Source organism: Amphiura filiformis, chromosome 9, assembly GCF_039555335.1.
Source record: "Amphiura filiformis chromosome 9, Afil_fr2py, whole genome shotgun sequence".
NCBI classification, from domain to species: domain Eukaryota; kingdom Metazoa; phylum Echinodermata; class Ophiuroidea; order Amphilepidida; family Amphiuridae; genus Amphiura; species Amphiura filiformis.
In genome coordinates, this window is record NC_092636.1 from 11,942,254 (window position 1) to 11,957,165 (window position 14,912).

The window sequence follows — 14,912 nt, forward strand, 5'->3', positions numbered from 1 at the left end:
TTTTTTTTCTTAACCATTGGTTTCTATGCGACAGGAAATTGTCAAAAGTCGCGGGGAAATCTTCAAAAGTCGCCCAATTGAACTACCAAATCGCGGGTTTGGCAACCCTAGCGCAGCAATGATCCACCAGTTTCTTCCTGCTAAGGACCCATTTCAAGTCAACTTGGGTTCAGACAGGCAATTTCTTTTCCTTTAAGGGGTACTACACCTGTGGTAAATTTTGACTATTTTTGCATTTTCTCAAAAAATAATAACACACTGGTAACAAAAGTTATGTATATTATTGGGGCAAGGAATCCAATTATTACACTGAAATTTCAATGACTCTAGACAAGCGGTGTAGTAATTGGATTCCTTGCCTCTGTAATATACATTAATTTGGTTACCAGTGTGTTATTAGTTTTTGAGAAAAATGCAAAAATAGACACAAATTTATCGAGGGGTGTAGTACCCCCTTAATTTTTGTACTAAGGCCATAATTTTATATGTAGGACTATATTCAATTAATTTTGTTTATATATAATGTATATTTGTTGTTTTTGAACGCAGCGCTGGTTAGGCGTGTCCCGGGGGCACTCCAACTTTGGAGGTGACGCGTATGTAGGGCTGTTAAGACCCCTTTTCAGCATCGCTGTCACCCAAAGACCCCATATTTTTTTACTTAACACATGCTCGCTCCGCCCTCTGTCACCCGAAGACCCCCTATTTTTCCATTTGATCTGTCACCCAAAGACCCTTATAAGTTCAATTTGAACAGCAACTTTCATTTATCACTGATTTTGTTACTTATTTTGAAAAAATAAAGAAATTTGAAGCCATTTAGAACTAGAAATTCGGTTTTCGAGGTTTTTGTGGCGCTGTTTTGGATCTCACCCAAAGATTCCATTTAAAAAAAAGGTCATGTTCTCACCCAATGACCCCATATTTTTTACATTTTACTCTCACCGAATGCCAAAAATCATGCTCTCACCCAATGACCCCATATTTTTTTACATGTTGCTCTCACGAATGCCCCTTAGTGCGAAAGCGCCAGCCCTACACCTATATCCATTTCAAATTGAAGTGCCCCCCCCCCCCCGGGAGGCGTGTGCCACTAATACAAAAGTGTATGTTCCAATGAATAAATAAAATAAATATACTAATAGCAATAAACTTCTCGGAGTTAAGTTATTATACGCATGCATATTATATTTTTTAACATAATAAGAAAATAGCGCTTGTGATTTCCTTGATTCGCTCTATATATCGTAGGCCTTGGTGTAGCCTAGATGCCGCGACATGAAACCACGCTTATCGGTTCCTTTAATCTCTAACCACAAAATGACGGCGCATAATTATCCTCTGCCGTGGATTTAAAATTGACATTGATCTTCGCTTATGCTAATTTTTGGACCCCCTCCACTTGTTTGGGAATCCAATGGATTACACCTACTTATCTGTTGACTAACAAAGGCCGAATTGCAAATGGTCATGTGTCAATCAGAATTATATTTTAATAGGAATTATCTGAAATAGCATTTGCGGTTACATGAAAAGTACCGACAAGGAAACGTGAACGGCAAAAAAAGGAAAGAAAAAAAAAGACAAAAGAATGTATATAGATGAAAGAAAACAGAAAATAAATGTAAAATGAGAAAAAAAAACCAAAGCAAAACTAAAAAACATATTATATTATATTAGACTCTAGACTCTTTTTTTTTTATTTTTTATTATAGTTACTCCAACAGTGGATGTTCTGCGCCCGAGCGCAGCAATGATCCACCGTTACATATAAGGGACTGCGCCCGGGCGCATCAACTCCGACAGTGGATTATACGCATGCATATTGTATTTTATTAATAAAATAAGAAAATAATTTATTTGACTTCCGAGCGCAGAAGCTCCGACAGTGGATTTTCTGCGCCCGAGCGCAGCAATGATCCGCCGTAATTTCAATAAGAAAATGCATTATTTTGCTGTCAATTTGGAGTTATATAGTTATTATAATAGGCCTAATACTAGTTATTATACGCATGGATATTTATTAATATAGGCCTAATAAGAAAATCTATTATTTTACTTCCGAGCGCAGTTACTCCGACAGTGGATGTTCTGCGCCCCCGCGCAGAAATGATCCACCGTTACATATAAGGGACTGCGCCCGGCGATCAACTCCGATAGTGGATGTTCTGCGCCCGAGCGCAGAAATGATCCACCATTATTATAATAAGAAAATATATTATTTGCTGTCAATTCGGTTATACTAATAGCAATAAACTTCTCGAGTTTAGTTATTATACGCATGCATATTATTTTTTATTAATATAATAAGAAAATATTAGTTATTATACGCATGCATATTGTATAGGCCTAATAAGAAAATGTATTATTTTGCTTCCGAGCGCATCAACTCCGACAGTGGATGTTCTGCGCCCGAGCGCAGAAATGATCCACCGTTATTATAATACGAAAATCTATTATTTTACTTCGAAAGCGCAGTAACTCCGACAGTGGATTCTCTGCGCCCGAGCGCAGGAAGGAACAACAATTAGATTTAAGTGTCTGCGGCCCGGCGCATGAACTCCGACAGTGGATGTTCTGCGCCCGAGCGCAGAAAATGATCCACCGTTATTATAATACGAAAATCTATTATTTTACTTCCGAGCGCAGTAACTCCGACAGTGGATGTTCTGCGCCCGAGTGCAGCAATGATCCACCGTTACATATAAGGGACTGCACCCGGGCGCATCAACTCCGATAGTGGATGTTCTGCGCCCGAGCGCAGAAATGATCCACCGTTATTATAATACGAAAATCTATTATTTTGCTTCCGAGCGCAGCAACTCCGATCCGACAGTGGATTCTCTGCGCCCCCGAGCGCAGAACATCCACTACCGGAAGTTCTGCGGAGGGGCGCAGGAGCTCCACTGGTGGATGACGTACATACATGGTAGTTTGGTACCAGACAAGCAAAATCTGGACATGTAAAAGTAGGCCTTTTCGTAAAGAGCAGGGTATCAGCCCGGCCTGTTGTCTGTCAGGGGCTTGGCAGCATGTCAACCCGTGGCTCCCTTTGAGGGATGCAATCATCCAGAAAGCGTGGATAAATGTCATTTTATCATTGTGTATTATTATATTTAAACGTCTTCATTCACATAATCCATCATGTACTGGCTTCAGCTAATTTCATCTAAGAAGGTTAGACAGAAGAATTCAGGCTTTGACAAATGCATTGTGTTTGATGATGCTTCCATCAACACCTTCATGCAACAACACAATCATGCCCTTTCCATCATTCTCCGCTCAAATGGCTTTGTCCCCTACATAAACCGCTTTGTATTGGCTATACAGGAATCACAAGACATTCGTCCGAGACAGAGACTGTTCATGCTCGGAATCTCTAAAAGCATTTACTACAGCGTGCCCCAGGCTTGATTTGCCCCACAAATTCAATGATCATACCTCATATATGATAACCAACCCAATAATACTAAGAACATTTGCGGCACTTGAGAATGGAGCAAGGTGATTCATGTCTGATATATAGGTGTACACAAGGACCTACTTGATTTTATTTCAAATATGATGTCAAAAGTGTTTTTATGTCACAAATTTCAGCATTCACTCCTACGATCTTACCTCAAATATGATAGCCAACCCTATAACACTAAGAACATTTGCAGCACTTGAGAATGGAGCAAGGTAATCCAGATATCTGACATAAGTGTACACAAGGACTACTTGATTTTATCTCAAATATGATGTCAAAAGTGCTTTTACATTGTATGTGTACGTCATAAATTGTAGCATTCACTCCTACGATCTTACCTCAAATATGATAGCCAACCCTATAACACTAAGAACATTTGCAGCACTTGAGAATGGAGCTAGGTGATCCAGATATCTGATATAAGTGTAGAGGAGTACTATCGGTGACAACATCAATACAAAGAGTTGAAGGGAAGGCGCAGCATTACCATAGTATAAAAAATATATCTGTCGATTAAAAGCAGTAGAGATGATTTACGGATGCATGTGTGAATTCAATATGATCTTAATAGTTAAGAAAAATTTCAATAATTATAATGATTTTATTATTACTACCTGCTAAATATACTTTAATTTACAATATAGGGAAAACTGAGACTTGAGAATGAAGGTTGATGACACAATTAAGTGGCAATAGGCTAGCTAGGACATCCATCTACATACATTGCAATGTATTAGAGGTGCACAACTTTTTAAAAAACACACTTTTTTTTAAAAGTACAGTGATTTATACATGTAGCGTGCTACGCACAGGCAGAATGCCTAGACATTAATCCACAAGCCTCAGCACACATTAAACAGGTCCACGCTCACAAAAATTGTTTGTAAAGTTCAAACCATATTGCATGCAATATATAAAATATGTATGCAATAAAATGAAATCATGGTGCCAATATTTTGTTATTATATGCACTCTTAGGCCCCCAAAAAGATTGTTTGCTTGTCCTCCACAACTTTTTCAGAATTGGGTCGATCGGTCATTTTATTGGGTTTTTTTAAATATTTGTTTAAAGATCATAGCCAAAACATGACTGGATGCTTTTAATTAGCTTAATTAATAAATAGCCCCAATATAGTTGTGAATTGGGATATTTCTCTACTATAACTGTATACCACTTCACACATGTTTTTAAAACAGTTTAGAAGTGTGTAGAAACTGTAAACAAAACTTTTCAGGATGTTGAAAGAAAAAAAAACTCTTCCTGGAATTTCCAAAATTAGGGTCGGCATTCATTTGTACTGTAAAACAAAACAAAAAAACAAAATCCAGATTTTCCAGATTTGGGTCGGTCGGTGGAGGAGAAGCAAACAATCTTTATTTTTGCCTTATGTAAAGGAATTTGGATTGTATACTGCATATTGTACCAAACCCAAGAGCAAATCTAAGATTTGAAAGTAGTCAAATAACCAGCAGCAGAGAAACATTAATAGGAATAGGTTGGTTTATGTACGATTTTGCAGGTTTGCCTGAGGGTGCAGACAGAGGGGGGATTCGCACCAGAAACTAGTTCATGATTCACAACTTACCTGGTGTATATTATCAGCCATATAAAGAAAATAAACACAGCAAAACCCAGTCTGTGTAAGAACCAAGAAGAAATCCACTACATAACTGTCAAACAAAAAAATAAGAAAGCCTTAGCAATCTGTATCACTTAAAATGATCCAAAAGATAAAAATCAAAACATTCATCAGAAATGCTTGGTCTAATGTAAATATTAAAGTTTGCCATTTTACAGAAAACAGAAACATTGCATGGAAATAGCAATATTGAAAACAGAAAATGGACATTTGAAATATGCTGAAAAAGTAGTAAAAATAAAAATACAAAGAGTGCTGTGTCTATCATGTATCTTTAGTCTTGTTGCAACAAGATGACAGGTCATTTATTGTAATAACAAAATGTGACTTGCCACAACAGCGTAAAGTCGCAAGTTAGTAGTTTCGAAACGCCGCGGCTACTGTGTTGGTGGTCATTGTTTCCTTCGTGAATGGTCCATTGTGCCCCCATTCACAAAGGACATACAGACATACTTCTGCCTTGAACAGGTGTGCGGTAAACAAAGACATCAACTCAGTCAGCCTGGATGTCTCGAAACTACTGACTTGTGACTTAATTACTCATTTCGTTTTGGCAGGTCACAAATAGAATACTATCAAAAAGTTAGAAATCCACTAAAACACATACATTGTGAATACCTTAAAAAGTTATTGGGAATTCCCTGGCCAACACCTCATTCAAAAATAAAATTATTCGGAAGTTTTCTCCAGGTACTCCACCAATATTGTTGAGTTACAAAATAAAATGAATGATTACATCTTAAATTTCGATGAATAAAGTATTAAAATGATCAACAATTAAGTACTGGGGTTTTGAAAACAACCTATTATATCATCAATATTGGAAACAACTTATGATGTGTTTCCACTGAGCAAGCAGTTGCAGTTGAATTCGAGTTAATTCGAGTGAATGCAGGGTGATGCGAGGTAACGGCTCCAGTAGAAACAGATCGGGTGAAGGTGAATGCAGGGTGATGCGAGTGAATCCATCAACCACCTTTTGAGGTGGTTAATAGTGGTGAATTCGAGGTAACATTCTCAGTAGAAACAGATCGAGTGAAGATTTGGTGGGTGACACAGGAAGTTAGCATACTACAATACAGCATAAGCATTCAAATCTGACCTTGAAGGTCATGAAAATATTTTCTTGACTTCCGCCTTCCCCACTTTGGCACACGCTCCGTGTCCCACACTCTGCAAGCTCTAAATGTTCTCCGCTACAATTGGTTGGTGTACGTCACACACTTTAGTGATGTGAAATAAGTTACTGATCCTGTTAAGAAGAGCGAAGGCATGTGGATGGTTAAAGAAACTGTTGGACTTCCATTTCATGCTGAAGACACACGTGTATGAAGATGTTCTGCATTTTCTCTCCAAGGCTTCAAAGATATTTGAGGTGATGATGCTTGATCCACTGCTGATGCAAGCAGAGCTCTATATGGATTCTGAAAGCTGAACAGGTATAGGCAACACGCCTAATTCCTGTTGCTGCAAAAAATCTCAGACTGTGCATGTACTGTTTATAATGGCCATTGACTAAAGCAAAAAGCAATAATACCTGATGCTGTTATGTGTACACAATCACACGGCATGCATCCTGTCATACAATTTAAGTCTGAGATATTTAGAAGCAATAATACATGTAGAACTGATAAAGTTATAATATTTATACAATTTCATCCCTCCTTGAAGATGGGCTGCTACATTAATCATATGATAAAATATTGAATAGTTTAAAATTTACAAGCAATAAAACGCTAACAAGTTACTGTTATGAAAATAGAGTCTGCATGCACCCAGGGCTGAATTTTTAATTATAGCCTGGATTTACTGCTGACATCCCTACCCCAGAGCAATCCAATACTCCTACCCCTGACAATTAGCCCAAGACATCATGAGCTCACTTAGTTGAAGCCATTTGTGATGAACCAGTAATTGTAACTAATGTTGTGACAAAAGAGTCTGGGCGTGAAATACGCAAGAAGGTATACGAGAGTCAAGACAAAGCACTCTCAGACAGATACTTTGAGTTTGAGGCCACCAGCAATGTTCTTTCCAAGCTGAAATTCATTGACATTACTACATGGCCACACACAATGCCTGAACTTTACCATTTCTGCATAGAGGATGTCACTTTTCTTCTGCACCACTTCCGAGAGACCAATACTAGGTCAAATCTCATTCCAGATGTGTCCAGTTCAGTCAAGCTGAAACTTCCTGTCAAAAAACCTAAAACCACATGCCAATGCACCACCACTCCTCAGTCAGAGTCTCATGATGATAACATCATTCTTGAAGATCCTCCTGAGGCTGCTGACACCCCGACCCCATCCAGAGCAATCCAATACTCCTACCCTTGACAATCAGCCGAAGACATCATGAGCTCACTTAGTTGAAGCCATTTGTGATGAACCAGTAATTGTAACTAATGTTGTGACCAAGGAGTCTGGGCGTGAAATACGCAAGAAGGTATACGAGAGTCTCGACTAAGCACTCTCAGACAGATACTTAAGACAGACAGAGTTTAAGGCTGCCAGCAATGTTCTTTCCAAGCTTAAATTCATTGACATAGTACATGGCCACACACAATACCTGAACTTTCCCATTTCTGCATAAAGGATGTCACTTTTCTTCTGCACCACTTCCGAGAGCCTCTAGCAAATGCTAGCATTGATTGTACTATGGTTCGCATCTAATTGATGGAGAAATTCCGCAGTCATCCACTGGCTTCTGGCCATCAGTGTACTCAACAGACCACAAGAAGTTTAGAAACTTCTCACTTCTTGTTGAGCTGCTTCTTTCCTTGCCATTCCCAACAGCTGTATATGGGTTTTCTGCAGTGAAGTGGGTATTAAGTGATTGGCATGCCAATTTAAGTCCAGTTTTAATATCCGACTGCTTGCATTTCAGTACAAGGGAGAGCGTTTTGGCAAGTTCTACGATGCGCCAGACGCTAGTGGACAAAGCCTGTGACACTTTCTTACAAGGGGTCTCAAAATGACGGTGGTGGTGCAGGAGATAGTATGATGGCACTCTCTAAGCAAAGAGTGAATTAGAGAATAAGCGATAGAATTTTTATTTTGCCTATCCTCTACCGTGTGATAGACGACAGGCAGGTCCAATATTTTGAGTAGTGGATGCGGCAAGCATAATTGGACCTGCCTGTCGCTATCATAGGTAGAGGATAGGCAAAATAAAAATTCCTATCGCTTATTCTCATTCTTAGTCAGTTAAATATTATTTTAATAACTGTAAACTATTTTTTAAAGCAAAAATTCAGTTACCATCATAAAAACTCCCCTTTTTCTAAAATGAACGAAACTTGTTTACAACTGCACATATTTTGTTGCGCGTCCTGCTAGCGCGTGCGAGTATTCAGCACTGCGTCTACGCATACAACGCGATACATACGCGCACGAGCGTGTTACGCGTTATCAACACTCATGATGACGTGAGCCTGATAGACGACACCCAAAATCATGCGATTGTCCAATCAGATTATGTGTCTACTAATAGACCACTCCCACAGACTATGAATATGTTATTAATGTTATTAAAGAAGCTGTCAAGTGAAAAACCTGCAGCCAAAGTCATGTACTATATGATCATGTTGTAGATGATGTGACTGTGATTGATGCTGATCAAACAACAGACTCTGACTCTGATTTACCAGGTGATCATTCTGACATTGAGTCAGACTCAAGTTTTGAGAGCCTGCAGAATCATATACATTTAAAGTGACTCACAGTCACAGTACAGGTGATTATTAAATAAAACTGTACACAAACACTAACAGTAATACTGCTATTGAAAAGAACTTACCTATTACAGTTTTGCTTGATTGCAATCATCTTAATCTATTTTACTCTATCTGTTTAGATGAAACCTTTTTGAGCAAATCAGTAAGGCAATGTAAACAAATTAGTTTGATCTATCGATCAAACATTGATGCTTGGACGATCCTGACTTTTCATTATTATAATTTATGAATACTTGCCTGTATTGATATTGACAATAATAATTTTAGCATAATTTTGATTAATTAGTGGTAAGTTCATTAATAACAAGCATTGACAGTTGATCCAAAGATCAAACAAATTTGTTTCTGGTGCCTAAGAGTTACTATTTTTAAGTTTCTTTGGTTTGTTGCAGTCAAAATCCTAAGTCTGCACAAAAAATAATGCAGCATTTATAAATATGCTTATAGCTTCAGAACTAACAATTGTTTTCGCAATATTTCAACATAAAAAAGGATGATTTATTTACGCACATTTTGATGCCCTATTTGTCCAATTTTGTTCAATATTAACAACACAGCAGTGTTTTGAAAGAAAAATACCTGAAATTCTATGTTGAAATTGTACTTAGTTCTGAAGCCAAGGCATATTTTTGTGCAGACTTTACATTGAATGTTAACTGACAGTGTGGACATATCAATTGATTCATTTTATTTGAGGAGAACACTTTGCCAGAGTTGAAATCTTTATCTGTAATGCCTCTGGTTATATTAAGCATATATGGTATAATAGTAAATGTAAGGCCATAAAGGTTTGTTGTCGACGTCCTCACTGCTTGAATTCATGTATAAAAGTACAATACTTAAATTCCAGTGTTTTTTTCTTTCAATTTAATTATGTAAAAAAATAAATAAAGTCATGTTAAAAGTTTCTTCTGGGAGTATGGCTTTTCAGCACATCTTAAATACAAGCTGAATTTTTACACAGGGATACAAGAATAAACACACTAGAAAGCATGGCGAGTCAAGCGATTGAGTTTATTCTACTATTTAAAGTGAAGATGATTACATTTAATTTATTCTACTATTTCGAGGGCTTAGAGCCAGAAGAAGCTATGTCTATTTGTTTTCTCAATTACATGTTACTCATTTTGGCAACAAATGGACGGTTAATTCTGCCCTCCATAAGAAAATGTAAGTGACTTTGGGGTATATGCATGGTCACTTGCACCTAACTAACTGTTTAAGTGACCATGCATATACCCCAAAGTCACTTGCATATTGCATTTATTATGGAGGGCATAATTAACTGTCCATTTGTTGCCGAAATGAGTAACATGTAATTGATAAAACAAATGGACATAGCTTCTTCTGGCTCTAAGCCCTCGATTTAACAGTTGAATTAGATTAATTTTCACTTGACTAGGCCACCATGCTTTCTACGTGACCCAAAAGTAAAATTTTAATCTGCTCACCCACTCCTATCTCAACAGAGATGAAGTTGTGGAGGACAACAAAACAAAAATTTACAATATAGTTACTGAGTAAGTTCTTAAAAACTTAAGTTGCAAGTTGACTTCACTTTTTTGCATGTTATTAAAAAGTTTTAAAATTAGATTTATTTCAATTCTGGTGAGTAGTTTATTTTTGAATGATTCTCAATTGTTTTGTTGTCCAAATTTACTTCTGTCCATTAATTCCTTGGAAACAGGATTCAAACAGCTCCTTTTTACAAAAAAAAGTTTAAGATCATCAACTTGGTTTTGAAATCCACACTATCCCTGTGGAAGATTATGGAAATAACTTCCACAGAGGGAGTATGTTTTTCAAATGTAATTGGTCAGAGTTAATCATTTCAAAACCCATACTCCCCCTGTATTATGGCTTTACCTATATCTTTCATAGCTGGAGTGAGTAATTCAAATGGAAATTACCCAATTGTTTATTCTATTTGAAACCCATACTCCCTCTGTGGAAGACTTCAGCTAAATCTTCCACAGGGGCAGTGTGAAATTTAAATGGAATAGCCTAATTACCTGCCAACAGTGGCTCTTCTCCTTAGTGCTTCAAATGGAGACGCTCTCATTGCTTCTTCTGCAACTTCACCATAATCAAGTGAACTTTTCTGTGTTCTACAAAACAAGCATCATAGACATGGGAGTCACATTCTATACAATGAATACATATAAAACGGGTATAACTTGAATCATTTTTGTTTTTGTATTGGCCAGTGGATTATGGGACTAGCATAATGCCCAAAATTGTCTGCTTTACAAATTCCGCTTTTCTCCGCTTTGTTAATTTTGCGATAATAACATTTTCACAAAAAAACCTGTAGCCTACGATTTGCTTACCTTACTGCTTACCGTAATCGTCCTTCATAGTTTATTTCACTTAAATATGTTGAATTTGAAGCCGATTGTATTATTTTAAAAAAAGGAGCTTTTTACAGTTCATTTTTTTTCTCTTTTTAGCAAAACTGCTTTTTCTGTGTTTCTTCCCAAATTCTGTGATTTTCACAGAAAACCCGCAACACGGAGGACTTCTGGCTTTAGACTAGTATTAATGTTGCCTGTACCATATAACAAATTAAACACGTAACTATCATGACTGACACCACATATTTATTTTGGTGAAGTGTTCCTGGAACAAATGCGTTCTCCAGATACGTAAGAACTCCTGTAAACTCGTTTGCTAGCCTTGGAGACTGATATTTTGATGAATGTGGGATATATGCTAATTACTATGACTACGTTGGACTTGGATTGTTGCTGTTAGGGCCCAAACCAAAAGTTTGATGGCATTCTATATATGAAAGTCCTTTCATCAGGGGGAGGAAGGGGTAAAAAAAAGTCTGATTACATTTTGCAAACTAGCATTAAGAGGTTTGTAATAAAGACAGACCCACAACAAAGGTTTGTTATAATAAAGGTTTGTAAATTTATTTTAAAAAAAGGAATAAAATAATATAAGCTTATTAATATTCATAAATATGAAAATAACCTGACACAAAACTATACAGCACAAGAGGTGATCATAATCACACACAACAAAGGTTGTGTTCAACATTTCAAACTATTGCTCCAGGGAGGGAGGGAGGGGTACACTTGCCTTTCCCCACCCCCACACCCAGATGAAGATGTGTGTCACACTTCCAAAATTCAAGGTTAGTCGGATTTTTGTGCTGAAAGTCGGTTTAAACTTTTAGAAATTGTCTATCACCAGCACGTATGAACTTACATTCGAGTCATAATTGTAGTTCAGATTTGGAAATGGCTCAGTGGTAGCCAGTTAATAGCTACTAAGAGGTTTTTTGACAGCTGAGTGAATCAGATAATAGTCTAATTACCATTTGATAATATTATGAGAAACAACCATTTCAATTTGTATAAATCTTGTTATAAGAAGCACTGACCTTCTGCAGAGATAGTGAGAACATCTAACCAGTTTATCCATACAAAACACACAGATCACAGCCATGAAAAGAAGACCTAATGGACCAATCTGAATGAAAGGAAAGAATAACAATACATTAATGTTTATATATGTTTTATTGAAAATATCTACTGTGGTAGTAAACAGACAACAAGGTACATGTACCTCTACACTTACATGTATTTCATATCCATTCACACAACAAAACACACACACACATTGTGAAGACCAGCAACCAAGACCTTATGATGTTCCAACAGAGTACCTTCAATGACTTGGACCTATCTAAACATATCACTTCCATTAGCATTATCAGTATCTATGTTACTAATTGGGACTCACCATACCAGTACCCACCCTACTATCTGCACACCCCACCCCATATGCACATCCCAAACACACACTCTAGAAACAAATACCTAAGCATGTCATCACTTACTATGAGTCCAGACATTGACAGGCAATCTCATGGCAGACCTGTGCCTATATTGCCTTTCAATAGATGCATTAATGTCTGCATAAACCTACACCAGACACAACCCACCCTACACCCCCACCCACACAATACTCAAGCTTGTCATCACTTACTATGAGTCCAGCTTGACCAACAGCAAAAGGTAATCCCATCAGACCTGTTCCTATGTTGCCTTTCAATAGATGCATTAATATCTGCATAAACCTACACCAGACACACCCCACCCTACACCCCCCCACACACACACACAAATACTCCTGAAAGCTTGTCACCACTTACTATGAGTCCAGCTTGACCAACAGCGAAAGGTAATCCCATCAGACCTGTGCCTATATTGCCTTTCAATAGATGCATTATGTCTGCACAAACCTACACCAGACAAACCCCACCCTACACCCCACCCCCACCACACACACACACACATACCCCAAATACTCCTGAAAGCTTGTCATCACTTACTATGAGTCCAGCTTGACCAACAGCAAAAGGTAATCCCATCAGACCTGTTCCTATATTACCTTTCAATAGATGCATTATGTCTGCACAAACCTACACCAGACACACCCCACCCTACACCCCCAAACACACCCCCACATACCCCAAATACTCCTGAAAGCTTGTCATCACTTACTATGAGTCCAGCTTGACCAACAGCAAAAGGCAATCCCATCAGACCTGTTCCTATATTGCCTTTCAATAGATGCATTATGTCTGCACAAACCTACACCAGACAAACCCCACCCTACACCCCACCCCCACCACACACACACACACATACCCCAAATACTCCTGAAAGCTTGTCATCACTTACTATGAGTCCAGCTTGACCAACAGCAAAAGGTAATCCCATCAGACCTGTTCCTATATTACCTTTCAATAGATGCATTATGTCTGCACAAACCTACACCAGACACACCCCACCCTACACCCCCAAACACACCCCCACATACCCCAAATACTCCTGAAAGCTTGTCATCACTTACTATGAGTCCAGCTTGACCAACAGCAAAAGGCAATCCCATCAGACCTGTTCCTATATTGCCTTTCAATAGATGCATTAATGTCTGCACAAACCTACAACACAAAAGCATGACAGTTAGTTACTCTATTATTGCTTCATACAATATCATTTTACATGTGCAGCTTTGTATAGCTATTAGATCTGTACTTCCTATAGGTGAAATTTTCAATACACAGTTTCATTGATTGATATCTATGATATAGTTGTGATTTTCACAGAATGACAATACCAGATTGCTATTGCTATAAACTACTGTACATGTATAAGTGGTAATTTTCGCAAGGGTTTTATTTTCGCTGATTTCACGAATGGCGTTCATCCACAAAATTAACACCTCGCCAATATGTATACGTAATAATGTATTGCAAGTATAGGGCAAGACTGGGCAATCGTGAAAATAACAAAAATCGCAAAAATGTCTCTCTCACTCCAATTCGTGAAAATAACTGTACGCGAAAATTACCACTTATACAGTATCACTGGATAAAACTTATGACACACTTTATGTGACTTACCAAGCACAGCCAGCAACAACAGCCAAACTGACTTTGCAGAGCAAAGAGGTCAACACACATTGTCATAATCACATTACAGAAGGACCAGTTTGTATATGCTTCTGAACCTATTGTCACAAACCACTCACAGAAGTACCCTGCGCCTTCTTGAGCCAGTTCTGGTCCTGCTACATTGTAGGACTCAAACTCGAATCTTGGGATTAAAAGGCGAGCACACTAGCATATAGACCAATAGAGGACATCCCTGTCAGGTCTATAACACCAACACACTAATGCCTCAGTGACACTATGACATGTACAATGTACATGCGTACCTTAATTTTTAATCTGTAAAAGTTCCTTCTTTTTTTCCATGTGCTTTTTTACTAAGTGCTATATATGTTTTGATTGTTATTAACTATTTTCCTGTACTTTATTTGTTCTTGTGCTTAATATAAGGCATGAGAATGATCATCTATGAAAAATCTTGAAATGTTTGAAAAAAAAAAAGCTGAAAAAGTGTGTGAAATTGGGCTAAAAAGGCCCAAAACAGGTTGAAAGTAAAAGAAAGTAAAAGAAAGTACGGAAAATTTGGACAAAAAAGTCTCTAAATTCGGGTTTAAACCTGTAATTTGCTGGATAGAGAGTACTTTGGAGCGCCAT

At 37.8% G+C, this 14,912-nt stretch overlaps 1 protein-coding gene across 1 annotated transcript in view; it reads right to left on the reverse strand.

Annotated features, from left to right (window-relative positions):
* Positions 1-14,912, reverse strand: part of LOC140159977 (proton-coupled amino acid transporter 1-like) — a 40,964-nt gene that overhangs the window by 14,525 nt on the left and 11,527 nt on the right. The window contains exons 4-9 of the mRNA XM_072183245.1: positions 13,605-13,808; positions 12,848-12,959; positions 12,240-12,328; positions 10,861-10,956; positions 5,056-5,140; positions 3,808-3,975 (exon numbers count right to left, since the gene is read on the reverse strand). Of these exons, the coding sequence (XP_072039346.1) occupies positions 3,808-3,975; positions 5,056-5,140; positions 10,861-10,956; positions 12,240-12,328; positions 12,848-12,959; positions 13,605-13,808 (754 nt within the window). The remainder of the gene's footprint in view (positions 1-3,807; positions 3,976-5,055; positions 5,141-10,860; positions 10,957-12,239; positions 12,329-12,847; positions 12,960-13,604; positions 13,809-14,912) is intronic.